This window comes from Elaeis guineensis, chromosome 3 (assembly GCF_000442705.2).
Source record: "Elaeis guineensis isolate ETL-2024a chromosome 3, EG11, whole genome shotgun sequence".
NCBI classification, from domain to species: Eukaryota; Viridiplantae; Streptophyta; class Magnoliopsida; order Arecales; family Arecaceae; genus Elaeis; species Elaeis guineensis.
The window spans coordinates 107,673,544-107,699,076 of NC_025995.2; the positions used below are offsets into that span (position 1 = coordinate 107,673,544).

The window sequence follows — 25,533 nt, forward strand, 5'->3', positions numbered from 1 at the left end:
AATTCATTATTTTTCGATTATTTCTCTTTTTTTTAGGAAAAATTGAAAACGCCATTTTAAATGGTATTTTTAAAAACGTCATTTTGAATGGTATTTTTAAAAATGCCATTCAAAATGGTATTTTTAAAGACGCCATTTCAATTGACGTTTTTTTTTTTTTTTTTTTTGGACGATGCTATCGTGAAAAATAGGGTGACGTGAAGGGGAGAAAAAATGCCATTCAAAATGACGTTTTTTCCTTTTGTATTAGTTTGATAAAAAAATTTAATTTTAAATTATTTTGATATTTAAATTTTTTTTTATATTATTTAAAAAAAAGGTCATTCCTTTTGTCTCCATCATAACCTGCTGTCCGGTTGGTTGATTGGTTCTCTGGTTCTACGGAAGTCCGGAACAAGTTTTAGTCTCCCCATCAATCAAACAAAAGCCATTTGAAGGAGGTTTTTGGTCCGCGACTGGCATCAAAATTGGGATCAAAATCAAAACAGATTCGAATAGTTATTCGGTGGTCGTATTTTTCAAAATATTTGATTCATAATTAAAATTATAATAAAAATTTAAATTTTTAAATAAAAATTAAAATTAAATTTTATGAAAATTAGATAATATTTCTGTTCCACCTCGAAAGCAAAATCAAAATAAGATTTCTCTTAACCAAACGGTTGGAATGGAAATCCTTCGTTTCCGACCCCAACTCTCCCCAACCAAACATCTTCCAAGAGTATCCGGTCATTTTAATTTATTCCAATTCCATTTCTAATTTCGGTCGACAATGAAATGCACCCTAAACATTTGGTTCGTGACTAGAATCAAAATCAAAATTGAAATCATAATGGAGATTTGAATTGTTAGATGGGAGTCAAGAATGAGATTTTTTGAGATGGGGCAATATGCCCATTTCACTTCAGAATTGGATGGTTGGAATGGGAGTCATCCATTCCAGACCCCAACTCCCCCCAACCAAACACCTTCCAAAAGTATCCTAAGTAATAGAGCCAAATGTATCAAGAAATATGGCCATTTTAATCCATTCCAATTCCTATTCTAATTTCGGTCAACAATGCAATGCACCTTAAAAGTATCCTAAATGATAGATGCAATTTTGTGATGATTCAAAGAATATATGGAGCACGCTTGTGGTTGTCTTCCGCTGTCACCAGCATTTTTAATTTGATACACAATTGGTGAACAAAGTTTGCACGAAACCTTGTTCGGTTGGAGCTTTCGGTCGAAAATTTGCGGCCAAACTCGAAACTAACGAAGGGGATTGCGCCTTTGATATGTCCGGCCACGTGCCATTGTCATTAACGGATCCTTCAATAGCCCATGATTCCACTTCTTTTGGACGAGACGTTAAAAGAGATGGACAGGTGCCATGATGAACGAAATACTGGGCTAGATTGGAACCAATCAGAATCTGATCGATCCTTCGCTCTTCCATGTCAGGCAGTCACATATGGGCATGAAATAAAGTTAAAAATATATCCTACATAACTAATTTTACATTAGTTCTCATCTACAACATATGAAGTTTGATAATTTCATATAAAACATTGAATTTCAGATGGTTTACTCAATAATAAAACCAATGGTTATCCATTTATAAATGACCCAACAACCTGCAAAGATAGAGATCAGATGCTTGAGACGAGGCCATTAACAAGCTGCTTGCTTGAGTTGTTGTACCCTTTGGCTTAAAGAATTATCCAAAGGCCACCAACAATCTTTTTGATATGGTATAGATATTTTACCTCTTTGGAATAAATTGATGTCTATCCCAGGGAGATTGGAGTTTGATCTATTCAAGCTTAAAGAATTGATCTATCAAAAAAATACTTTATTTTCTAGTTGAAGAATTGATCTCGACAAGCCTTCATGTATGTATTCCTTGGGCCTCCCTTACCTATTTCCATCATCCCACCTCCTCCTTTGCCTATTTCCTTGGGCCACCCACTCCCCCTTCGGAACGGGAACTACTTTGTGCATGAGGATTAACTAAAATGAGTAGCGTTGGTTTCCAGATAAGAATTTATGATTTATCCAAACTGGATCAAACAATTATACTAGCCCTCCTCATTGATCTTTGGCCTAGCCCGTTTCTCACAGATGAAACAAATGCCCAAATCACCGGAATGTATATTAATGCCGATAATCTGGAAATGATTTAGTAGAGCATAGCTTGGATTTGGCAATATATATATATATATATTTGATGCATAGAGTACATTGTTAAAGCAGAAATATATTGTTGACCCTTTCCTAACAATTTAAGCTCTGTGTTTTAATTGGCTAATTAACATAGTATTAGTGCTTGGTTTTGCTGGAATTCTTCTCTTTCCCTATCAGTTTAAGTTATTGGAGTATGTTTTCATGTTCTAGTGAAGTGCACCAAGATTCATCTTGGACCTTTTTTTTTTTTGGTTTTAAACCTAGAAGCGAGTCTAACCAGCATATAAATATCATGTCTAGTGCGTGATTCAAATCTCAGATTTTTACTTGGCAGAGGAATTCCTTGCAGAGTTATGAATGAGTGATATTTGTTAAGATCCTATTTTACATTAAGACTGACACCACTGCTACAATGAACGATTATTTAAGTCAAAATAAATTATTGTCAAGTCTACATTTTTGTCTCTCAATCCGTGCATTCCATGCTGTCAGATACTCTTGGTCGTGTCCTCTCTCTTCGGAAAATTAGATACCATTCTACTCAAATCCTGCCAAACGATTTCTGTGATAAAGAAATCATTACTGTTATTTTAATTGGCAATTCTTTGGTAGATCAACCCTTCAATCCAATGGTAGATTCGGTATTGGCATCCACGGTTTCAATAAACTAGTGAATTCTTAGCAAATCCAAATGACCCACTGCTTTCCACGCACACGTCAGCCTTTTCATTCGCCTATTACTAAAAGAATTGCTGTCCCTTAAACGGCCTCCTGCTAACATTCATTATTTGTTTTCTAGTATTAAAAGATTATATCGAATCAATCTGCTGCACTCCAATCAGACTTATTGAAAGAGTGCTGTCACTCCATCTTGATCTAGGAAACAGTTTATATGGTACGTTCATGTAATGGAAGAAATGGAAAACGATGAAGTTCACAAGGAACTCCAAACGTCATGTCTTGCCGCAATTGGACTGCTCTATCCTGCGTCTGTCTTTGTTCATCCTCTCTTTTAGATTATACCCAATAATAGGTAAAATTATTTCTTACACAACATGCACCATATAATTATATGCTATATGGGTCATCCCATAGTTCTCATCTTTTTTTCTATGGACTTTATTCATCATGTGCTCATCTCGATCATGGACCCACGGCAAAAAAAAAAAAGAGATGATTGATATGGTGCACAGTTATGTTGACTCATACAGCATAAAATATAATTTCTCTAACAAATCAAGTAATTTGTTCTTGTGGTTTATGAAAACCCACATATTGTGGTTAGCTTTCAATATGACAACAACATGGCATGGCATGCATCTTATGTAGTGTACCAAATATATATTGAATGGTCTTATTCGGATCTTAAAAGAGTTGTTAATTTATTAAGACCGAGATGAAAATTTAGGCCATAATCACAATCTTGTTTTTACGTAACCTGAGGCATTTTCTTATCAATCCTTTTGGTCTGTGGAAAGCAACACAGTCTGTTTTCTTTTGGCGTTGAAGCACGCTCTCCTGGGTCTCATCACATGCTGCAGCTAGCTATTGATGTCTACGCTCTTCATCTTAGCTAGTTTTATCCCACCTTTCCAGCATCCACGTTTCTGCTGGCTCAATCTCTATATACTGCAATATTAATCCTTCGTACTTTTGTTAATTTGTTCTTCGTAGAGGTTCTACCAGTGCTGTACTGTTGGGATTGTACTTATTTAACTGCATGAATCACTTTTCCTTGGCACCAAAAAAAAAAAAAAAAAAAATCACATGATCTGGTTCCAAGTATTGTTCTGTGTGAAACGAGAGATGGCGTGTCACCAACCCTGGAGACCAGCAGCATTTTGTCCACCTTGGAAGGTTAAAAGTTGGCGTCGCCAACTTGTGTGTCCCACCTGTTCTTATTGTTTGACGCATCACTCGCCGCATATCAAGGATAATCTACCATCCCCCGCCGTCATCTCCTCCCCTTTCCTCTCCCCACGCCTGTGCGCGTGCGTCGCAAATCCCCACGCCAGCCATCCAATTTCTTTATCTGTTTATTTTTTTACCATTCGAATTAAAAAATTAAAGCAATCATACACCGGTCGTGCACTCATTGAAGTGGAGGAATCCATCACCATCCACCGCCCAAAAAATTATTTTCTGGATTTTTTTTTTTCATTAAAGGACTTTTAGATTCCTTTCCTTTTAACTTGTTCCGACGGACTTTTTAACAAAGGCCACGAGCTCCATCAATCGACGACGTCCCCGTCTGGATGAATCTAGACCGTCCAATTGCCACTGCTGTGACAAAAAGTGCAGAATACGAGCCATCCTTTAGATCCTGCATCCCACGTGCCCTATAAGAAATGGAGCCAATGAAATATTATTGGACCGCAGGGCCCCACAATTGGATGTTGTTCTCGCAATTTTATCAACATTTGTGGGCAAAACTGTAATTTAGGACCCTAAAGATCCACTACTTAAGCTCCCCGGCTCCCCCGCATCCGAACGTATCCCAAACCCTCGCCGAGAACCGAAAATGGCCTTAAAAAAGCTCGCATTTTTCCTCCTCTCCGCCGTCGTCTTCTCCACCGCCGTTGCGGCCACGCGGCCGGGCTCCGGCGGGAACTCAACCGAGTTCATCCGCACGTGCTGCGGGGCGACGCGGTACCCGCGGCTCTGCTTCAACTCCATGGCCGGCTACGCGAACGCGGTCCAGGAGGACCCCGTCCAGGTGGCCCAGCTGGCCACCAACCTCACCCTCGCCCGCATCGGCAGCCTCGCTGGCCGGGTGAAGCAGCTCCGGCGCGGGGCGTCCGGCCGGGTGGCGGCGGCGCTGGTGGACTGCACGGAGGCGCTGGGGGACGCGGCGGACGAGGCACGGAGGACGGCGGCGGAGCTGACGGGGCTGGAGGCGGCGACGGGGCCGGAGGTGGCGTGGCGGGTTTCCAACGCCCAGACATGGATGAGCGCGGCGCTGACGAACGAGGACACCTGCACCGACGGCTTCGACGGCGTCAGCTCCGGCCCAGTGAAGGCCGAGGTCTGCCGCCGGATTCGCCGGGTCATGCAGTTCACCAGCAACGCCCTCGCCCTTGTTAATAACCTCGTTAACAGCCGCTAATGCTAATACCTCTCTCTCTCTCTCTGTGTTGTTGAATTAGATATGGGTGGATCTTACACCTAACTAAGTTTGTTATTTTAGTTGGTTAAAGAGCAAAGGTTTGGTCTGTTTTAGTTACAGTACAGTTAATTGCATATAATGATATTTATGTGTATGGTTGTTGAAAGGGGATAAAATAGTAGTTGTTTGTAGTGTTTGTGATGATGGTTGGAAGTTGTGTGGCAAATGAAAAGGAGTCGGTTTCTGGTTTGGAATGCAACAGCTAGATATATATTCTGTTGGGATTGGTAGGAACCGTTCGAATGCCAACGTTATTTGGACGTAGCTCGAGAGATGCCAAGCATGGAAGCGTGGCAACTTTTTGGTGTTCGTTGTTTCCAGGGCATGCAATTATTAAAAAAACAAAAAAACACAAAAAATGCTTTCGGTTCTTATTTCCTAAAATATCCCTCGTGCTTTGTTTATGACTTACAAGCAGCTTGCATGGTAAAACAAAGTTTCCAGTTTCATTTCCTGTCATTGGTGTAGATGCTATCTGACAAATATGCTTGATGGAGCTACGGTATCCCACTCCATGGAGAACTTATTAGATGGACCAGTCCGAATCTCCAGGCAGGTACTGTACTATGGATAATAGGATGAATTCTCATCTTTGTTCTGATCTTGAACGGTTTAACTATGAGGAGGGTAATATGGCGAGTGACTATGGGACTGGTCCATCTAATAATTTCTCCACTTTACAGTCCCTGTCAACTTCAAGTTGTTGTGGATGGCAAATTGGAATCCATTTTTGCATCGCTGGACATGATGTGCTGTGAAAATAGTTAGAAGTTAAGCTTTCTGGTTTCTGCTAGAGGATATACAAATTGAGTTCGCACACTTTTATGCGGTAGGGAAGTACTGTTGCGATTCACAAAGAATTGGTTTGGGTTGGACGGTGAAAAAAGGGGCCGCGTTGCAACTTGTAAGAAGGTTGTGGCATTTTCCTTTGGAGAAACGGCACACTGGTGTTGGCCTAGTAACAAAGTCGAGCCATATCTGTTTTGGCATCCCAAATGAGATTGTTTTCGTTTGAAACAACTACAGTAGTAGTGCTCCTGCAGAACAAGTTGGGACAAGAATTGTTAGATCGGGCTAATTAGTTAAGAGGGCCATGGATGCCACTCGTGCCGCCTTAAGATGTGCATGCCTCTCAATGTGAAAACAAATGAACTTGGTGCTGGATATGTACATTTCATATCCACCGAAGGCATGTTTGCCCTACGACCAACCGGCCAGCATAAACTGGCACCGTTTGCAGATTGGTGGGGCCAATTTGCTTGCCAAGAGTCTCCAAAGATGACACTGAATATCTCATTGCTGTTGCATAATTTGATCTGTGCTGGTAGTTACTATTGCCGCAATAGTAATTAACGATAGTATGATTGCATGCATGATTGCAATGTTACTATTCCTCAAACAAGAATGTCATTTTGTCACATTGAAAGCTCCAATAACTAAGAAAAAAAAGGGTAATGTGGGACGAGTTCACAAAGAGTTCCTATTCTTTGTAGTCCGAGATGACATGAGAGAAGCAAACAAGGGGAGCACATTAATTTATTGGTTCAGTTGGCTCTAGGAGGCAACGTGCAATCATGGACATATAGAAAAAACGAGCATGACACAAGACCATTTGCTTCTTTTTGCGATCAAATGTGCTAGAAAACAAGAAAAGGTTTGTAAATTATATATACAAGATGGCGTCTCCCAATGGCAAGCCAGTGCACAACTGGGTCTCGTGGACCCGAAGGCAACGACTACTAGTCTTCGACCCAATGACGAGATTCAGGAGATTGCTTCCAGGGTCATCTGTCACCCCCTAGTTGTATTCAGAACAGACCAATGCGACCCCACCAAGGCCTAGCCAACATAATATAGCTCAGCCTGAGAAGCCTGGCAAGGTAAAATGTTGAAAAAGAATCATAAAAATGGGACAAACCCAATCAGTTCAAACCATACTTTAAGATAGCAAGCATTCTAAAGTTATAAATAATAGTGGCTATGATAATAGTTACTGTGGTGCCTTTCCGTTATTTTACACACATCCAAGAAAATGTGCATGTGCTATGTAAGTTAATAAAGAGTAATATGTGATTACAAAGCAAAAAATATAAAACATTTTGTCAAAACAGATTTTCTAAAAAAATTATAAATTGAAAGTTATGAAGTAACACTTATAAAAAAAAAAAAAAAAAGGGAGGTTATAAAGTAACAAATATATAAATTGCTTCGAAATTGTTTGTCTTCAAAAAAAGTCAATTAAAACATGAACGATCTCCTAGAATCCTGAATTGATTTGAATGTGCCAGATTAGTTTTTTATTGAGATTCTGTCCGTTTAATTTCGATCGAAGACTAAAACAAAAGTTATAACGAGGACAACTAGACATTTTTGTGATTGACTTGCTTGAAAAAAAAATTGATATGCTACCGTAGATGACATTCTAAAGTCAGTTAGAGTATTTTTTGGAAACAAGAAGTAACAAATCAACTCAAAGGAGATATTTCTAATGATCTTTTCAATATGTTCCTTTAACATATCAAACAATGGCATTATATCAATATTCTGATAAATATCTAATGATCCGAAATATAACATTAAAATACAGAAAACTATTCCATAATATAACATCATAATGAGCAATCATTTGGTCAAATAACACGGCACCCATGTCTTCCGTTAGACAGCCATTGTACGAACCATTATCACAAACACTAGCCCGTAAATTACGGTAACCTATGAGACCGTTAGGATGAGATAAGACTACAATGGGAACCATGGTCCTAGCCCTAGAGAAGAAGGGACGAATAGCGATGATGACCGGAATAGCCATGAGACCGCCGCCGGGAAGCGCGGCAGAGTATTGGTGGAAGGCACGGAAGAGACTGGAGAGCACGTGGACGGGCTTAGCGTGACGAAAAAAATTACTCCGTTTTACACGGAACCCAAAATTCGGGTCTCTGGCCGCATGGTGCATGTGATGAGGCACCCCAGTCCTACCGCCCGGCTAGTCCTACGCGGCCATGACACAAACACTTCACATGCATATGAGCGAGCATCATATATAACCTGATACTGGTGACGAAAGATTCAATTGTAGATGTGATAATTTGGTTCAAATTAGGTTGGCCATCTTTTTCCTCGTACGGTTATCGACAACACTGCTGCATCACGTGAAGAAGGGGGTTTGACACGTTCGACATGGACGCTGCTTGTTCTTATCTGACTATTAGTGTTGGGAGACTATTGCGTCAGACTTGCGGATGGCTTACATCTGCATCTATTTATTTAGACATAAATATTCTTTGGTGTTATCGTTTCATTTGTGGTCGGTGTGCCAGGATGTCGCTGGTTAAAAATAAATTATGCATTTCTATCATCGAATGGAACTATATGTTGGCATACATGACTATCCTACAGTGGTAACTTACTGAGGCAAATGGTTTGACTGGAATTAAATGTCACTAGTAAAAATAGTTTAGAGAAGTTCGAGAATCACTTCTAGATTTGAAAGTGATGCCGTGTCAAGCAAGATAGCTACTTTCAGATCTGACCATCACTACGTTTCACATTCTTAATGATCTCAATTAGGTTTGTGCTTATCTTTCTACTGATTTAAAAAAAAAAAAAAAAAAAAAATCGTTTCCAAACTTCAAATGTCGAATAACCGTATACTTCAAATGTTGACCGCCCAGTATGGGGCGTGGGATCAGGGCTCCATTATCTTGGCTCATCGTGTATGCTCATTCATATGGAAGAAGATCTGTGCCTATGCATCTGTAGCTCTTATCTAGATGAGATAGTTGATTGGGAATGGGGAGTCAGTGTTTGTGACTCAGAATGCTTGGATTGCCAGCTTGCGTATCATCGTTGGCCGATCTATGTCAGCATGGAGTTGGACACCCAGGCTCGAGTTTGTGATTTGATCACTGTCGATGGTAGAGCCAGAAGAACACATGATATTTACCGTCTTCGATGGCACACTCATTGATCGGATTCTCGCCATCCCGATTTTTATCTACTGCAGCTAGAACTTAAGGGTGTGGAGCTGGTCATGTTGCCCTAAGATCCCCATGAGGAACTTGACCGAGGTGTACAGGCCTGCGGCTAGCAGGAGGATCGAGGTAGCTTAGATCTAAAGAGTGGCTGCTCTTCTCAGAATAAGACTTTTTATCTGGAAGGTTGTTTGGGATTAGCTTTCGACATGTACGTATGCTTCTCAAGTATAGAGGTATAGAGATTCTAGCTTCCTGTCCAATCTGTGGGCTGGAGGATGAGATGACTGAGCATGCACTCCTGTGATGCTCGCAAGCGAGATTGATTTGGAGGAGGACGGATAGTCAACCATGGGAGGAGAGCAGCGGTCCTTGATTGAACTTCTTTTTGGACGTGATCTATCAGAGCAGTGCTGGAGGCCGACCTGTACCTAAGGTTGTCAAATAGCATATGTCACCTATCCAATCTAGCTTGCTAAGAATAGCTTGATCTTCCAAGTGGAGGTGGTTCTTGCTCACCAGATGCTGAAGAGAGCCTTTTGCTTAGCTGCTGAGTATAGCCAATCCAATGCTATCAATTTGATCCTTGATGTCTCTCAATACTGAGGCTCCCATGCTGCTTCTACAACAGTCCAATGGGTTCTATTCATTTCTTAGGAGTCCCCTCCTTCAGAGTTTGTCAAGATTAACTTCGATGGCAGTGTTAGGAAGGACAGAGGTAGTGTTGGTTTTATCATCCGAGGTCTAGGTGTCAGGTTTTGACAGTAGGGGCCATCCATATCTTCAAGCCTTTGGTCCCGAAAGTTGAACTTCGTGCCGCTTGGGCAGATATTATTTATGCCAAGCAGGAGCTTCAGACGGAGAGGATCCTTTTTGAGAACAATTCTTCCACTATCATCAGCTAGACTCGATGTGATACGGAGCAGTTGGATGCCCATCTGCTCTTTTGAAGATATTGATTTTTCTACGATATTTCGTTGTCATGTCTGTTCAACATGTCTTTCAAAAGAAAAACAGCACCAACGATTGGGTTATTTTCTACGTGGCTGAACACACCAATGACTGGATCTAACGACAGAATCTGACATACCCATGTGTCTTATAGAATATTTTATTTTTTAATTTTTTTGAATGTATGCACACTCAAGTAGCATGAGCGTGCGTGTGTACCAAACAAAAAAAAACATATACTTTTATTCGTTCACAAAATATAATAAACATGGACATTGGGATGTTTGCGGTAGTTTTTCTCTGGCGTATGAAATAAATTTTTTTATTTAATTTTTATAGACAAATGACATGCGAGATGAATTATCCATTACTCCTCCGATCCTAGCACTATTTTTATTTTTTATAAATAGAATTTTGTTGGTGAAGATTTTGTAAATAAGAGACATCCATTTTCGATGAAGAGATAGGGCCGATTACTCCTCCAATCCTAACAGTATTTCTTACAACCTTGGATAGTTAAAAAAAAAAAAAAAAAAAAAGTTTCTTACAACCTTCTTGGATATTAGGCCTCTACTCAAATTTTGGCCTTTTCAGCCTTCAGATTTTACAATATTCTTTGGAGCAATCTGTATCACATTATTAAATAGGCTGCCACCATTTTTCCAAAGCACTTAAAACCAGCAATCTGCAATTTATCATGACCCTCCAGCAGCATCCAGAATTAAATCTGTACCATTTTAAGCTCCATATTTTATATTATCACTGAATCTCACATTTCAAGATGGCAAATGTCCAACTGATACATTATTCAAAAAGGAAAAAAAAAAACTTTAAAGAAAATGAGGTCATTATTGATATTTATTGGAAATCCATCAACTCAAACACTTCCTCCATTTGAAGTTTGGAGGTGTAATAACCAATCCTTGAACAATGAAGGCTAATGTAAACTGTCATGATTTTTTTTAAAAATAATTTAAATAATTAAAAACTGCACAAGTTTTAAGTCTAAAAAAAAAATTCCAAAAGCCCCCAAGCATATCCAAACCACGCATGATGCTCATATAAACTAGAAAGTATAAACTATCAGTTTGTCACATCCAATCGTACTCCGACATGAGGAATTCTCAATTGTTTTCTACAACTAGGTGCTAATGTGCACAGCTTTCCTTGGCTCCTTGATTCTACCCCTGCGTTGCTGTCTCCTCTGCTGAAATTGTTAAACATGCCCCTCTTCTTCTGGTTCCTCCTTTTTTTTCTCCCGAGCAAACCAGCAGCAGACACCAGGAACGCGCCCTTTCTTAGCTGTTACATTAATAGTGGTATGGTACTCACTTCTGGAACTAGATGGTCCTCTGGCTTACTCTTGCACTGATAAAAAATCTACCTTTCTTAAATTACCTCGCAGCAGATAGATAATCCAAACAATAAATGACTGTAAACACCACAGAAAAGAGGAAATGTTTTGTTTTCAACCTTTTATTAAATATCCTTTTTTTTTTTTCAGATTTGGTTTTACATAATTGGGCCTACTAGTTTAGTATTTTACAGCCAGATGCTCACCTGACATCAGTCTCCACATTATCCAAAAAGAAGCCTGTAGTGTGAAATTTCAGTCTTTTATTTTCCTTGATGCTCAAAGTTATGAGGCAAACAATAAAACCAGCTACTACCATTAGAAATATAGATCAGAAAGAGAATACAGAAAAGTCATATTATTACAAAGGAATAAGGAAAAGATTTTGAATAAAGAGTACAAATATCTGATCTGCCTTTCTAGTCTCCTTATTCAACAAAGTAAATTTCAAATAGGAGATCCTCCCCATCCCCGCAATTCTTAGCTGGCCTCAGTGGCATATCATTTAAAAAGTTTATGGATATGAGTCCTGCCAGCTTCAGCAACATCTATGCATGTGAAAGAACGAGAGCAGTAATAGGTCACCATAGAAGATATGATCTGAGAGATGCCGAACAATGGACAAAGGATCTGCAAGAGCATTCCTTATTAACAACAAAAATAAATAAATAAATAAATAATGAACAATAAAAAAGTCTGTTTAATGTTAACGGTAAAAAAACATTTGTTCAATGATTCTATAACTGTTCTGCAGCAAGAATAATCAGAGCAGAAGATCCAGAAAATCTTTTGCGTGCATGAATGAAGTCATTGCATTTATCCAAAGTGATCAAGAAAAAGAACGTTGTCAGCTTATTTTTGAAGCTTTAGCATGAGAGAAATCAAAAATGGACTTAGATGTTGAATTTTTTCAAAAACAGGTGATTTTTCTTCTTTTACCGGTTACTTTTACCAGTAAAGAAACAAGAATATAATATAATCTTACATATCACCCTTCTTTCGGTCCATGTCCTATAAACTGCACTCTACAGAGTCTTTGGGAATAGCATTCCACTGTTGTATTATAACAATGGCCACAAAATTGACCAGCCGACCTCTTCAGTACGCTCTAGATGAATTTGCATCATGACCCAGTCCTCCAAGAATAGCAAGGAAAAAGGGCAGTCTTGTAGCAAGCTTTCATGATTTGTAGGCCAAGAATATCCTTTTTTTTTTCTTTAAAAAAAAAAGGAGGAGAAAAGGCTCCACCAAGGATATGAAGGAGGATACAAAGAGCTCTCCCAATATAACAAGGAGAGATAAGCAGGAGAACTAGAATCAAATTACATCACCTGGTTGTGGCTAAAAGCATCCTTAAGTAAAAGAAAATCCAGCAATTGTCTTGATAAGAACAAAGATTCCCAGCTAAGAAAATTGGAGAGGACTTTTTGAAGAATTTGCTGCACATCAGTCTCCTTGCTTGAGAAGATTCTCCTGTTTCTTTCCATCCATAGTGACCATGGCAAGGCTAGGATAAATAGGCATGCAGTAACATAGGCCAAAAGTATCAACCATTGAGAATATCAAGGCCCACCACAAATTCAGACAAGATAGAGACCCTCTTATAACTTTTTGGAATATGCTTCTTCAAACCTTCATGTGCAATAGTTCCCAAAGAAAGTACGTTATGGACTCAGCTAGTCTCTGCAATCACCCAGATAGGCTTAGCCAATTCATATTTTATGGTGATAAATCCATCCTTCCATTATGCAATCCTTGATGCATCTATACTGGCCCTGTGTATGAGAGGTTGGACTGCTTGACACTCATGGAATCAAGTCATACAAAAGTTTGAATTAAATTGTATTAGCATTTTTCCTAATCCTGATATGTAATCATCAGCCGAGGATTCACAACCAGAATTACCACAATTATTTTTTTTCCATTTCTGAGTGAACTAGATCTAGGCTTTACTGTGTTGAATTCCTCCAGGCCAGAAGTGTACATTCTTCCTATTCTTCTGATCTTTCTTCTCTCCTCTCTTCTCTCTTTTTTGCTTGAAATACTTTAGCACATTCTTTACCAGACACCATCCAATTTTCCCCCACTTTGTAAGAAAATATCTCAAGAAAAAATGTTTCTGCATTATGGTATTCAGCTTTTGACCAAAAAAAATACTGATGAAGTATGAAATAAAAGTCATCCTTTAACTAATCTGAATCAAGTTAACTGGGATGTGAATTTCTCAACTTGAAGGTCACAGGACTCAAGACAAGAAGCTCATAAATTTGCATAAGAATCAAAAAGTGGCACTTAAATGCCAACATTTAATATTTTGATGGATAAATATATTGCCACCTTCTAAAGGTATATGGAATTTAAATATGTACAAATAGTATAGTATAAAATGATAAATATATTGAATAAAGGCAACGCCATGTACCTGCAGTTTTTGCGTGATCAGACACAATTGCCACCTCCCAGCTTCTTAAGAGCAAAAGCCATTCTCAACCGCACATCCTGATTTACCAGCGGAAAAAGAAGGATCCAACCACCCTTCCTTCTTTGCTCGTTCAACATAAACAGCAAACTGTTTCTCCACGTCTGGCACGTCCAGCACCAAATCATCAACACTGTCTGCTACTCTCCCGAAACCTTTCATCATTTGATTTGGTGTTATAAGACCTACAGAGTAACACTCTTCTAACAAGCCCCATAACCTCTCATTCTTTTTCTCCATAACAGTCACCAGTGCTTTCTTAACAACCTCATGGTGGAAGAATGGCATTCCAAGTTCCTTTATGCAGCGACAAGCTTCTCTTAAATCCCCACCAGAATCATACTCCTCCAACAACTTCCCAATCTTGTCCTTGACATCATCAATCTCCCATCCGGTCTTGTTGCTACCACCTCCACCCCAACACCGAAGGATCCTTTCGCCAGAAAGGCGAGCCCCGAGCAATGAGCGGGCCAGCTGAAGCACTTTGCTGCCAATTGAATCCTGCCCTTCACATTGATTTCCAATTTCATCCAAGTGTAATGGGGCCAGTACTTCATCCACCACTGTCCTGGCTAGAAACATAGCTAAATCCTCAACAATGGCTGGAATATCCAATGCTGTATCTTCAGCAGACTCTATCAACATCACGAAGCCTGTGACAATATCTTCTGCTGGAAAACACAAAGATGACAGCAAAACGGAAGCCATTTCTTTCTCCCTATTCTTCCTGTCCATTGCTAAAGTTATTAGCTTCTTGATAAAAATAGCATTTAATGGGGTGGAGGAAGAGAGATTTTCTGATTCTAAACTATTAGTAACTTCTATGATATCACCTGTCAAGAAATATTCCTGAATGATAGATGTGGCCTTTGTCTTAAAAAGCTTAATTGTACTGTCTTCCACTTGTTTTTCACGTCTAAAGTAAAGTGATTTCAGGGAGGAAGCACACAACCAGCCTTCCGATGCAGCCTTAGATATCAAAGATTGTAAGAGGTCCCTTGCATTTGGGATGTCTAGAGATAAGTCATCGATGGTGTCGATCAACCGGTTGAATCCTTTAGATATCTGGCTTGCATTTATCAACCCTTCTTCAGAAGCTACTTTCAGAAAATCTAAAATGAGGGCTTCAGCTGTTTGTCTTTCCATGGCTAGTATCAACACCCGTTTAACTATTTCATGGTGGAAGAAAGGAACTTTCAAATCCTTGATGCACCTACAAGCCTCTGCCTTGTCACCACTTGCAATATACTCAATCAGCAGATTGTTTATCTTATTCTTCACTTCCTCCACTGTTGTGCTCTTGCTACCACCCCATCTCCGTAATATAGTCTCTGCATGGAGTGGTGCTGATAAGTAGCTCTTTTCAGCTCTCCTTATAACCTCAATTCCTTTTGAATCTTTTGGCAAGGAAGCCATCTGTTTTGTCAAAAATGCTGGAGGAAGAATGTCATCAACCACAGCTCGAGCAATGAACACAGCCAGGACATCTACAGCATCTGGTATATCCACAGATAAGTCATCTGAAGATTCAACTAGTTTACAAAAGCCTTTATATACTTGTGGTGGATTGATGATTTCAGCATAGAGAGCTGATAACAGCACTGCAGCCATTTCTTTCTCCTTGTCATGCCTGTCCATGGCTATAGAAACCAGCTTCTTCACAAAATAGTAATGGAAAGATGGACAGCCTAGATCTCTTAGTTCATTTGCAGTTGACATGATATCATCAGTAGCAAAGTATTCTTCTACTATCACTGTGGCTTTTTTTTTAAACTCTTCAAGATCTGCTGATGTTTTACTAGGTGTTATTGGGTAATTTTCCTGAAAGAACATGTTCCCGTGAGCATTGGTAAATATAGAAAGAAAACAGGTCAAGATGAGAATGAAAAATGCCAGAGACAAACTATGAATAACTATTGTCGAAAGCAGAGGTACGCTGCAATGTCTTTCTTGTTCAGTAAAAGGATAGACTGAGAAAGATATTACACTGTAAAAGGTTCAGAAATATTCTGCAATTATCACAAAGAATTGCTTCAATCACTATACCCTAGAAAATGTTCCATTTATTGCTTCCAGGCTCTGGATGTTCACATAAACAATATTCTTTAGCATAAATCTGTTAAGGAGAATAAAAGCTTATAATGTGAGGTTTAGTTAAATTAAATAATCAGGTCAAAACTATCAAAATTGTCCCCTTACTCCCATGCTTTGTCCTACCAGCTTCACATTTGATGTGGGAAAAACTGAGAGAAACCATTGGCTTAAAGGATCAAAATCAACTCCAATCCTGACTATACCAGCAAGATCTCAGAAAGGGCAAATTAATACAAAAACATCTGACCTTTATGATTTTAAGCACATCAAGAAGATCTCTTTGCGATGTACAATTGCTGATCCATAGCTCCTGATCAAATTTCAACATATAATGGTTCAACAAGTGGCATCAATATCTAGTTGTATTTTGGCGGTGGATTTAATTAAACCAGGTAACTTCTTATTACTTTTAGGTTACTCTTAGTTGTTTATCAACAAGTTCCTCGTTACCTCTTCATTAGATTCTTTCCAAGTCCAGAGAAACCTAAGATGATTGCTCAAGGATGGACTAGAAGGGATATAGAGATATTTGGCTCCTGGGTGATCGCAGCCAATGAAGAGGGATTTGAAGAGGTTCTAAGGTTTGGTTCAGCCATTCGACTAGGACACTTGTCATGAAACACTAAGTTGTAGTAGTGATGGTATTGGTAGCAAGGCTGGCAGAGTTAACGTTCCGGTCATGGTAGTTGCCTCCGACCTGCATGGGCCAGTTTAAAGTAGTTTTTATTTCCACTTTTCTGGGATGAGTATGATATGTAAAATTTAGATCTCACAATTAGAATAGAACAGTACAATCACACATTGATCAAATAGTTGTTTTTCTATTTTCATATACAGAAAAATAAGAAGTGAATCTGATCAGGAATACCCTAAGGTACTCAATCTTCTTCCCTGAGAGTACTGGTGAATCCTAAAGTTATAATAATAGATGATAAAGCAAAACCAGAAGAGGTAACAACATATCCAGAGCCAAGGTATGTCAATATTGAATTATGTGCACATCCAAATTAACTGTGACAGACTGAGAGTATAACAAAAACTATTTCACCAAAAGTGGTAAATATCAACTTTGAAGGTCAAGACAAAATCCTCTTATTGTCAAAATTAGCGCCATGAATGACCAGGAATGGATTATCAAAGCACCACATTGTCTTCTCTCTTTCTCTTACTGGTGTCTAAAGAACAGGTGATGTGCAATGTGGTTCCTTGTGAACATAATATCTAAAGAAACTATGCCTGTCAAGTAGGATATGAACCAGAAGGCATGACATAACGTTTACTCCTTAAATGTAAAAGAAAATAAAAAAATGAAAATTGTAACTAGAAAGTATGAAATTGAGAATTTATAATCCAAGAATCCAATCACAACTTGAAGTAGGCTCCTTTTTTGGGAATAGTGTTAAACAGGACAATTGACAAGCCAAGCCAAAGCTGTTTGAAGGGATCAGCTTGTTTGCAGCTCTATCTCAAGTACTAAACTAATTAATTATGAAGTTTGCTTTTTTTTTTTTTTAATTTTTCTGAGCCCCACATGATTTATGTGCAACACATGAGCAGAAAATGCAAAAATAATAGGCCATTCAAGTGTCATGTTAGATACCTCACTGCTATCATAGTTTGGATCATTGGGGTCAAGATAATAACCACCTTCGCTAGCAAGTAGTCCTCCCCATGTGCCTTTACCACCAGAGCCACCTGTCAGTGTTACAAGATTGGATCAATAAAAGGTGAATATGAAAAATATATCTTCTTTGTTAAAAAAAAAAAAAAAAAAAAAAAGAAAAAGAAATGAAGCATACTGTAAACTATAAAAAGCATGATACTATTACTTTTTTTCAGAAATAAAGTGGAAAGATCCCCATTTGGGTATGAACCGAGGCCCTTTCCCCTGTGCAGTTGCAGAAAAGATGGGTTACAACCAGCAGACCCAAGTCCGGTTAGTGTATTGTATATAACTTGCAGCACCTACCAGTTTTAAGTCGTTCACTTGTGTACTAGTTTATCTTTGTATGAGTTATCATGAATGTACATAAATATAAAACCCTATTATAACATTATGACATCTAACTCAAACAGTGTAAGCTATTATAAATGTGTCTACTGGGATTTCTTTTACCGATCATATAGTGCATTTATTTATTTATTTATTTTTTAAAAAACTTCTCAAGTTTCAGTGTCAAAGCTCATAACCATCACCAAGATCTTAAGCCAAAGCTGCAAAATTTGACCAAGTGAAATTCATCCATTAATCTGCTGTCTGAACCTAGGATTGAACAAATGTGACAATTCCTTCATCACTATGTTTCGCTTCTCATAAACCAAAATCCAGAAAAATAAATATAAGTTGTCATCTGAAGAGCAATTAATCTAGACAAGAGGACAGGACCTAACTGCACAACTCCTTAATTAATCTGCATACAGCATTTTGTCTAAAATTATGGCACTCAAAAATGCAGTGACAAATGAGAACACTTCAAGATGATGCCATCATAACACTCCACAAGTTAAAATCCAAACACAGCCAGTACCACATCCAGGTGTCTAGATTTTTTTTTCCCCCTTTCACTTTAAGAGTTCCAAAAGGAACTCCAAAATAAATGTTCACTTAAAATTTTACATATTTTGAATTGGACCCAAGCAAATAAGGAACACTACACCTCATGCCAAAATTTATCAAGAGATATGCAGAAATACAAGTGGTTAAGATGATCAAGCAATCTCAACAACAAGAAATAAACTGATAATCAAGAGGTTATATGAACATGATTTCTTAAGGACATAATTAATGCAAAACTCACTTCAACCACCAGGAGAGCTGCTCCCTAAATTTTGGGTTTCATTTCTTATGGACTATTAAAAGAACTTGCTCTAGGAGAAACTTCAAAAGCTTTAAATGCATTAGTTCCTTGTGTGACTTTTTGTTTTTCTATCATATAAACTTCAAGCATAAGCAGCTTGAAAACAAGAGTAATTGTGAAAACTTTATTACTATTTCCAGAAACAAATACAAACTGTAGCAGGACATTGGTGTATTAAAAACTATATTCAGATGAGTATTGTTCAGCTAGTGAAGCATTTGCACATGTTAACTACTAGCTCATATTTCAAGATAACCTGTATATGAGACTAACGAAATGCAAATTGGTGAGCTACAATAGATACTATGTCATATGTGATTAAACAGGAAAAAAGAAGCACATACCCTTTTTAGGGCGACCATCTCTTCCTGAGTGTGAATGCCTACTATGCTTAACTGGACTCCCTTTGTTGGAATTACTCTTGTCACGTGGCGTTCTAGGGGACCTTGGTGATGTAACTTCAACAGGTGAAACACATATTGGATCTACTATATTCAGATGAGTATTATTCAGCTGATGTCAAAATTTATCAAGAGACATTCAGAAATACAAGTAGTCAAGATGATCAAGCAATCTCAAGAACAAGAAAAAAACTGACAAACAAGAGGTTTTACGAACATGATTTCTTAGGGACATAATTAATGCAAATGTGACTTCAACCACGAGGAAACCTTCCCTCTAAATTTTGGGCTTTCATTTCTTATGGACTGTTAAAAGAACTTGTTCTAGGAGAAACTTCAAAAGCCTTAGCTGCATTTAGCTCCTCGTGCAACTTTTCTTTTTCTATCATTTAAACTTCAAGCATAACATGCTTGCAAGCATAAGTAATTGTAAAAATGTTATTACTATTTCGAGAAACAAATACAAACTCCAGCAGGACATTGATGTTCTAATAACTATGATGAGTATTATTCAGCTAGTGAAGCATTTGCACACGTTGATTACTAGCTCGCATTTCAACATCACATGCATTAGAGACCACAACAAAATGCAAATTGTTAAGCTACAACAAATACTATGTCATATGTGACTAGAAAGGAAAAAAGAAGCACGTACGTTTGTTGGGGTGACCATCTCTTCCTGACTGTGAATGCCTACTATGCTCAACTGGACTCCATTTGTTGGAGTTACTCTTGCCACGCGGTGTTTTGGGGGATCTTGGTGATGTAACTTCAATGGGTGAAACAGATATTGGATCTATGCTCTCAGCAGCAGATTTAAGCATTTCTCTATGCTCTTCGGATACAAAACCATCACTGAACTCCATCTTGCAGACAGCAAACTAGGCTACCAGTTCATTGGTTCAAACAGGCCATGCATAGTATCACTCTTTTGCAGCACCTAAGGAATGCAGACATGACTAAGAAGCTTTGCAGTTTCCATAAGAACAAGTTCCCTAGATCCACCATGCCTTTCAAATTAATCACTTAAAACTTTCTTTATTCATTATTGCATTCTTGATGCTTGTAATCTATTAGGCAACAGGGAATTCTATCAAACTTAATGTGCCTCTGACAGATACACTGCTGTTCAAAGCAACATATTCTCAGTATTAGAAAGAAAGAATTTGGAAGATAGCATTTAGTTTCAGCATCAGGGAAAAAAAATAGCCACTATAAAAAGTGAAAATTATAATATGTATAAAGCAATGATTTCAGACAATTTATGTCTATCTTGTTATTTATAGATCACCTGAACCTCTATAATCTTTAGCTTCCTTTATCAAATTGAACCCCTTAAGAGTAAATTTTGAAACATATAAGTCCAGTCTATAGGTGCCATGCTTCTAAGCCTTTTCATTTCTTTCACCTACAGACACTTGCCTCCTCAGTTTACCACTTTAAAGAAAAAAATGTAGTTTGGAGGAGAATATGTTTTTTCGATATTAAATTTACTCAAGTCTATGATAAACCAAACATTGGTCAATCTTTGACATGCATTGTTCAAGTTCTTCTTACCATGTAAACTCAGAATCAGAACCTACTCCCATTGCATAAGAAAATTTTGGTTTTTGAACCGTAAAAATACAATAACTAATTGAATAAACATATAATTAATTCCATAATAATTTCAATAGATAATGATAATCAAAGGCATATTTTCTACCATCAGTCTTCAATATTCATCTAGACACAGATCAAGAATCCATTTTTCTTACCATGGTCACGTATCTAGAAGACCTACACTCGGATTATTTGTACCTCGGAATTATCTGCTGCTAGAAGAACTCAACTGCACTATGGAAGGCAACAATGACCATAGAACACTGATCACATGCCTCGGTTTCAAGTCAGCAATCTTGCACTTCATCCTACTTATCTCTTTTATTTATTTGTTTGTTTTATGAAATGTAAAAATTATCTTTTAAATTTAAGCCTATAATTTTAAACATACACCCTACAGTGCACCTGACCTTTTTCAATCAATCATAAACATTTTTCTCTCTGTATCCTCAAATTCAATCGTTGCTCGTCTATACCACCTGCATCTTGGTGGCCCATTCACTCAATCAATTCCATTGGCTTATTTCATTTTTTTTTTTTGAAAGTAAAGTGCATTAAAAATTCATCCACAACATTTTGAAAACATAAACATAGTGCAAGATTTTAGAACTATCGAACATATATAGATACTACACAAACTGTAGCAACTTGGATTAATAAAGTTTGTCATTCTAAAATGCGAAAAAAAAAAAAAACAATATTTTATACTCTCTCATCAAACCAAAAAAAAAAAACAAAAACAAAAACAAAACAAAGATATGGTCAATCTATAATCTTACCTTCACTGGAAGCGTCGACGAGAGACGAGCGCTGATCTTAGATGAGAGAAGAGAAAGGATTGAAGGAATGGAAAACGGAGGGAGGAAGTGCTAGCGAGAGAGACCAATAGAGGCGCGGCTAGGTGCGACAAATGAGGGAGCGTTTCAACGAGCCTGACGTGACAGCATAGAATAATTATGTAGAAGCATTGTCTACCGTCCGTATTACTCGTCAGGATTATATCATCCGTTGCCACATAAGCAAACAGGGTGATGCGGACGGTTCGGATTCGTTAATGCATAAGCAATTACCGGACGATCTGGCGTTCGTATAGGATTTTCTATGAGCGCCTCGGAGGAGAGGATTGGGGGGTCTTGAGAGTGTCGTAGAGATTCCGACGGACCGGTTCTTTGTCCCTCGCGGAGCGGATCCCACCGGCGAATACACCGGTTGTTTGACCCGGCGTTCCAATTGGACTGGGTCACAGACGGTCCGGTCTGAACCGGCCATCAAGTTTATCTGAACCCGGAGAAATTAAACTGACTCGGCCAATTGTTCCTTCGGATTTGACCTACTTATTTCCAAGCACGATGGGAGTTGCAATCCTGCACCCACCAAAAAGTCTATATGACGGACTACATTCATATAATTTCTCATGCATCCATGTGTTATTAATTTTTTTGGGTACATTGAAGAAACATCAATTTGAGTAGGTTAGCTTCAAAATGACTAAAATCCATCCACAAATTACATTCAATTCTACCACTTGGGCCGCATGATATGCTTTGATCAATGCAATAAACTACCGCTGCACCAAAGAAGTCTTTTTTTTTTTTTTTTAATCTGGAGAAAGTATATTATAAGTATTGAGTGAGTCTTGATTTTATAAGTTCTTGCTAGACTAAACTGATTATTTTAGAACAGTTAAGTGTTATAAGGACTGGTGATATCGGGGCCTAGGAATTAAGAGAAAACATTGTATCTTATAATTTTGAGTTTTCAATAGTCAATAAATTGAACTACGTAAATATTATGCGTTCTTATTATTTTTTTTTCTTTTTTTCTGGTTTACAATTCTTTCCACTTATCACAAGATAATCAAAAATTCCAATTATATAAAATGGGGTATTTACACAACCTCCATTTCGAAGGCTGATGTTTGAACTAGTTGACCTCGGACCAAAATCAGATACTTAAGGCTATGAAACATTTTCTTTTTTTTTTTTTTTTTGGTAAAAAAAAAAAAAGAGGGAACATTTTCATTGGTAGGTGGAAGGGGGCGAACATTTGAAGGTTGATTTCAAATCAAAGCAGGGCTCATAAAATGAGGGAAATCAGAAGCAGCTAGGACCAAATACAAGCAAAGAAGCACCTTTCATGAACAAATTTGGTTCCCAAGAGCACAATCTTACCTACACTTTGGATAATAAACTTCAAACAGGACTACGGCAAATACTGGTTAAAGCTGAAAATATATAAAATTTCATTATCTTGATGGGACACAGGACACGATATGGCTATTTGCTTGTCTTGTTCTTAGTTGCCTTGTGTGAATCCTGTCTTGTGTTTGAGAATGGGTCATCTTCTCTAGTCTTTTTAAGCATAAAAATCTTTAGTTTCCGACAATAAAATGAATCCAAGGGCATTATAAGGTCTTCTACGTTCACATCCATCAATAATTTATTCCCACTTCTCAATCATCCTACCCCACCAACATCCCCACAACAGGGGCATGAGAGAAGGTGTTTTGACACGTCCTGCAGGTGAAAGGCCCACTCTGTCGCCATCCCCTACCAAGAAAGCATCATGGGATGCTAAAATTTTGGCATAATTAACGGTCTCTTATAGCCTTGGCATCATTGCTCGCATTGATGCCGTACCTTTGGTTGATTCATAGGGAGAGTGAAGCTGCCATTTATATGAAACATTTGCAAATTTTTGCACCCAAAAACAAGATGGCATGGCTAAAGGGGGAAGGAACTAATGATCATAAATTTTATCTATTTTCCAGATTCATAAGGTTTGGATATGTATTTAGAGTTGAAAATATTTTAGGATGTGTTTGATTTTTTTTTTTTTTTTTAGGTCTAAGAATGATTAAAAAAGCATAAAATGATTGGAACAAAGGGAAAAAAAGATAGTCTGAAAAGATATACTCAAAATAGAAATTTTTGATTTTATGATATTAGCCTTTTCATAGAATTGTATTGCACAACTAAATGCCTGATATTATAGCATGATAACTTTCAAACTCAAAAAAATATCATGATGATGCAGCGCATCGAAATGCACCCTTAGTTTGCTATCCGATTCTTCATTAATATTTCGATGACTTGGATATTTCAACGAAATTTATGTAATTTATCATTTGGCATAGACCTTACTGTACCGAATGTAAACCATTCTCTAAGTCTATACTTATTTGCCTTGTTGCTGATGGCCAGCCACCGTCGCATTTCCTTTGATTTGATGAACTCGAGAGGCAATATTCAGTACTTTGCTATGTCAATGATGGGAGTTAAAGGGAATAAGCACCTTGAACATTATTGTTGCATGTTGGATTTGCATGGCATCGAGGAAAAATTGAATCTTGCCTGCCAATATGTGATATGGAACCATAAGCCTGACTCATGTTCTGTTACTTATGGCATAGTTGTCTATTCTGTTGTTGGAGAGCTCGAGTTTTGGAGTGGGTTTTGTTTGTTTAACATCAGATGATCTTCTAGGGGCGTCCTCACTACATGATGGAACAGCCTTGAGATTTTTCTTTTCTTTTCTTTTTTATTTCTGAGAGAGAGAGAGATACCGGCATGCCAAGCATAGTGTGGATGTTATTAAAGGTGTTATTGGTAATCATGGCTGTTTATGTTTCTGCTTATTATAACGTAGAGAGAAGAAAACTTTGTGAAGCAATTGGAATTATTTAACCACTAGGCAAACCTTATATGGGGCACTAGGGTTATTAAAAGTTTGATTTAAAAAGAACCTGATTTTTTGCATGGTTCTACATTGTAGTCAGCTATTGCCTGCCTTTTTAAAGTGACTTAATTAGAGGCTTATCGATCATGATCTATTGCTTAAACGTTGTTCTTGGATTATAACATCATTCTAATTGAGGTCACGTTTTAATATTTTGAGTTCAACTTTCATAACTAATGCCTACATGATGAGAAATAATAATAAGAATTAACAAGTATTCTTAATACTCAGTCTGTAAGAAGAGATTAGTTCTAACACATAGATGTTTGAATCTAAATTAACAAGGAATGTCAATAATGAGGATAAAAATGATCAATCAGATAGCTACCCAAGAAGAAGAACGATGAACAAAAGATTGCATGTTATGGGATCGTTTCGACAATCAGAACATGATTTTTTAACATTAATGGATCTTTTTGTCATCTCAAAGGAATTATGATAGTAGATGATGAAGTGAAAGAGACTGAAGTTCAGCATTTTCCTAGCCCTTGGAATAAAGCAGCAGCTGTCTGCAGATTCATTGGTTTGGAAGATTAAACATTCCAAAATTAAATGATTGTATGGGTCAAAGTCCATAGGGATATCTTAGAGGAGTATAGTTCATCATATGTAGACTTCAGTCTGTTTGAGAATCTGATTTCAGATGTACCAAATTTACTTTTGATCTGAAACAATGGCTTCAAGCATGGATCTTATATCTGAATCTGATTCTCACCATGTATTTGCGGGCCTGCTGTTATCTGACTT

The 25,533-nt window shown here is 37.9% G+C and overlaps 2 protein-coding genes across 6 annotated transcripts; one reads left to right on the forward strand and one right to left on the reverse strand.

Moving 5' to 3' along the window:
* Positions 1-4,655: 4,655 nt before the first annotated feature.
* On the forward strand, positions 4,656-5,479 carry LOC105041092 (21 kDa protein). Its single transcript, XM_010917893.4, has one exon. It carries the CDS (start codon positions 4,691-4,693, stop codon positions 5,273-5,275), a length of 585 nt encoding a protein of 194 aa, XP_010916195.1. The 5' UTR covers positions 4,656-4,690; the 3' UTR covers positions 5,276-5,479.
* A 6,388-nt stretch (positions 5,480-11,867) lies between these two features.
* LOC105041091 (MA3 DOMAIN-CONTAINING TRANSLATION REGULATORY FACTOR 2) lies at positions 11,868-21,963 on the reverse strand. Of its 5 annotated transcripts, none has more exons than XM_010917892.4 (6): positions 21,828-21,963; positions 20,102-20,386; positions 19,390-19,533; positions 17,788-17,882; positions 14,037-15,914; positions 11,868-12,244 (listed from the first exon to the last, which is right to left on the reverse strand). In XM_010917892.4, the coding sequence occupies exons 2-5, from the start codon at positions 20,310-20,312 to the stop codon at positions 14,082-14,084; spliced, it is 2,283 nt and encodes a 760-aa protein (XP_010916194.1). In that variant the 5' UTR covers positions 20,313-20,386; positions 21,828-21,963; the 3' UTR covers positions 11,868-12,244; positions 14,037-14,081. The 5 variants fall into 5 exon arrangements, with proteins under 5 accessions (XP_010916194.1, XP_073110399.1, XP_029119208.1 ...); XM_073254298.1 differs by having other exon boundaries at positions 19,390-19,530; positions 20,102-20,571; positions 21,828-21,959; XM_029263375.2 differs by having other exon boundaries at positions 20,102-20,571; positions 21,828-21,959.
* Between the last annotated feature and the right edge of the window lie 3,570 nt (positions 21,964-25,533).